A 3,570-nucleotide genomic window follows, 5' to 3' on the forward strand; every position below is an offset into this window, starting at 1 on the left:
TAGCTCTTGTAGACCAGGCTGGTCTCAAACTCACAGAGATCCACCTGCCTCTGCCTCCCGAGTGCTGGGATTAAAGGCGTGCGCCACCACAGCCCGGCCTAATTACAAGTTTTCTCATCACTTTAGGACTATGATTCCTTTCACTATTCTAACACTTTTTAGGATTTTTTGGAGACAGGTTCTCTAGATAGCAAGCTTTGACTACTAAGTAACCTTAGCTGACCCTGACCTTGAGGCAATCCTCTTGCCTCAGCCTAAAGCCTACAATCACATCCAGCTTATAAATAAATTTTAATAGTTGCCTACCACTCCTGGTGAGAATTTATGTTTCAGAGTGTCTAAGAGGCTAATCTGGGGCACTGGGGAGGTGTCTCAGGCTTTGTTGCATAAGCATGATGCCCTGAGTTTGGATCCCCAGCATCTACAGAAAAGAACGTGGTGGTGCATGTCTGTAACCCAAACACACTGGTGGAACAGATATTAATGAAAGGCTAATTTGTGGGGAAAAAAAAAAAAACTACTGCATAAATACTATCAAAGGTCTCACAAAATTTCATACCTGCAGCCAAAAGGTCTAACAGCACTGTAGAGTGTATAAGCGTGTACGTACATGGCCACTCTGTCTGCAAGATGCTGTAATTATGGGGGGAAAAGATCTTATTAATATATTTTCATTAGTATTCAAAAGGTTCCTCAACATATTATCAACTTACTTTGAGAGGAATGTTATAGCCAAAGTTAGATCTAAAGTTGGACGCTTCTTCTCTTGCTATGTCTGCTAAAGAACGAGCATCTGCCAGTAGACCTGCGACTGCCTGGGGATAAAGTACCAATTTAATAGACATTTCAGTAGCAAACCAAAGGCACATCATTTATTATAAATACCAATTAGATACTACCTTTCCTTGAAAGTCTTTAAAAGGCATCTGATGCTTTAGTGTAAGACTATAGCTAAATCACGGCTCAACTGCCAATATTCAGAAGTGACATTTCTATCAGAGTTCACTTCCCAATTACTACCTTACTGTAAGGAATAAAACAAAACACTGGGGCTGGAGAGATGCCTCAGTGGTTAAGAGCATTCACTGGCTGTTCTTCCAGAGGACCCAGGTTTAATTCCTAGCACCCATGTGGCAGCTCACAACTGTCTGTAACTCCAGTTCAGAGGATCTGATACCTTCAAACCAAAGCACATAAGTTAAAAATAAATAATGTTTAAAAAAACAGAAAAGAAAAACACATTGATCTTGGTCAAGGTTGATTTTTAGCTTAAAGCTGTACATTCAAAAAGTTACTAAAACCTCCATGGGCTAATAACCAAATTTTTGCAGCCAACTGGCTAACAAACTGCAAGGAGAAACTAAAACACAACATACTTACAAGGTAGATGGCTTAAAACTAGATACAAATCAATCTCTAAATTCAAGGCCGGCCTAGTCTACAGATCAAGTTCCAAGTTGGCCAAGACTACACAAACAAACCCTGACTTAAAAACCAAATGAAGAAATAAATACCCAAAACCAAACAAATAAACAAGAAACACACTACAGTTCCTGCCAATGCACTAAGACATGCTAAGGTACTGAAGTAAATACCTAAGCATCAGTGCAGAAAATTTAAAGTTTGAAGAAAAGATTCACACCAGAGTATCTTATTCAAATAAGCTTGCTCAAACAAAACAAAACAAAAGCCTCTTTTTACACTGGTGAAAATTTTTTGTGAGGTCTAAGAATTGTCTTGCCACTTTGGAGATGACAATTTCAGAAAGAAGAAATTAAGCCTTAACCTTCTCTACCTCTTTCAGTACCTAGCAGTTTACTAATTTCTGGGTAGCTTAAGCCGGCCTTGAACTTGGGATCCTCCTGCCTCAACCTCTTTAGTAACTGGAATTACAGGTCTGACTACCAGGCCAAATCAAACTTCTAAGGATGAAGAATGCCATCAGTTTAATGTCTGTATATAACAAATAGGATAAACTAAAAATTTTAGGATAACAGTTTCCAGCAGTAAAGGGCCTACTCAGAGGACTGCAGAACCACCCTCTACCAGCTTTCTTCTAATCGACAGGTTCCGTCAGAACATCACAAACACTAGCAATAATCAATCTGTCCAGGAGAAAAAACAGTGGAAAACTCCTTAAGAATAAAGAAAAGGCTTAAGCCTTACTCCCTACTATCAACTCTTTTTCAGGTGTAGCATGACCTCTCTTTTAGAAGCAAAGCTGCCACTGAATGTTACTATGTAGCGGGCTCTGAAATAACAATAAAACTCAAGTTTGAATCCTATTCTTTCTTGAGTAGCTGAGGATCTGTCAGCTCATCTGTAAGGGTGGGATGGTCAGGATGAAATAATATGAATTATGTGATGAGCCCATATCGCAACACCTAGAACAGGTTGTTTCTTCCCATTCAGGTAGCAAAATTAAGATGAGTTCGTTAAGCCGGACAGTAGTGGAGCACATCTTTAATCCCAGCACTCAGGAGGTAGAGACAGGTGGATCTCTCTGAGTTCAAGGCTCCAAAGCTACAGAGAAACCCTGTCTTTACAAAAAAAAAAAAAAAGACTAGCTCTTTATGATTATATTTGTGGAAGTTCTTATGGAATGAAGCCAGAGACCTACATATGACTTCAGTACATATCTGTAGTGTATTTATGGCTTGGCTTACTTTCAGACAGTTTAGCTATCAAGCTGTATAAACTTGGAGATGCCCAAGGAGCTATTGGTTCCTTTCACTTTACATCATTTCCTAGTCCTAGACCTTCCTATAAAGTATTCTCATAACATTTAGTGATGATCCCCATGATGGATACAAAAAGTTTAACATTCTTCTCCAATATTTATACACCTAGTCTATGCTTAACATAAAATGGTGATCTCACTTCTATATACTCCAAATCATTCGCTCATCCTTAAGGCAACTTGAGTTTTCTTATCACCCGTAAGGTTATGAAATTGTTTTTTGTTTTTTTAGACATTGAATGACCAAAGCCCAATAATAAAATTCATTGTTGTGGCTGCTCAATCATATATATTACTGTTTTAATATTAAAGAAATGAATAAATACTTAAAAACAGACTGTTATGTATTTTGGTTCTATCAAAAGAAACCAGAAAACCAGGATGAACATTTTAAAGTGTGATCTTACCATTCCAACATGTAGATCAACATTAAAAAGTCGTTTATTGGAGCCTTCTTCATAAAGTTTAGAAAGGACTAATTTCTCTACCCCGAACACAACACCATCTTTACATCTGATCCCAATAGCTGTACTGAAAAAAGAAATTTTTTCTTAGCTGAATAGAAGAAACTGAACTTATATATAAAATAAATAAATAAGAACAAAATCAAAGGGTTGGACACAGTTCAGATGACAGAGCAACGGCCTAGCATATGAAAGCCCTAGGTTCAATCCCCAGCGTCATATTTCAAACAAACAAAAGGTGTATGCATACTGGTAATCCCAGTACTTGGGAGGTGGAGGCAAGAGGATCAAAAGATCAAGGTTGTAATGTTTTTATTTAGAGTAAGTTCATATATATATATATATATATATATATATATATATATA

General features: G+C 37.5%; 1 protein-coding gene across 2 annotated transcripts in view; it reads right to left on the bottom strand.

Annotated features, from left to right (window-relative positions):
* Psma3 (proteasome subunit alpha 3) overlaps nucleotides 1-3,570 on the bottom strand; it is a 21,833-nt gene that overhangs the window by 9,279 nt on the left and 8,984 nt on the right. The window contains exons 3-5 of one of the 2 annotated variants that reach the window (XM_005343190.3): nucleotides 3,148-3,271; nucleotides 714-815; nucleotides 560-633 (exon numbers count right to left, since the gene is read on the bottom strand). In XM_005343190.3, coding sequence (XP_005343247.1) covers nucleotides 560-633; nucleotides 714-815; nucleotides 3,148-3,271 — 300 coding nt within the window. The remainder of the gene's footprint in view (nucleotides 1-559; nucleotides 634-713; nucleotides 816-3,147; nucleotides 3,272-3,570) is intronic. The other variant, XM_026779349.1, reaches the window with a different exon arrangement.

This window comes from Microtus ochrogaster, chromosome 1, assembly GCF_000317375.1.
Source record: "Microtus ochrogaster isolate Prairie Vole_2 chromosome 1, MicOch1.0, whole genome shotgun sequence".
Taxonomy (NCBI): Eukaryota; Metazoa; Chordata; class Mammalia; order Rodentia; family Cricetidae; genus Microtus; species Microtus ochrogaster.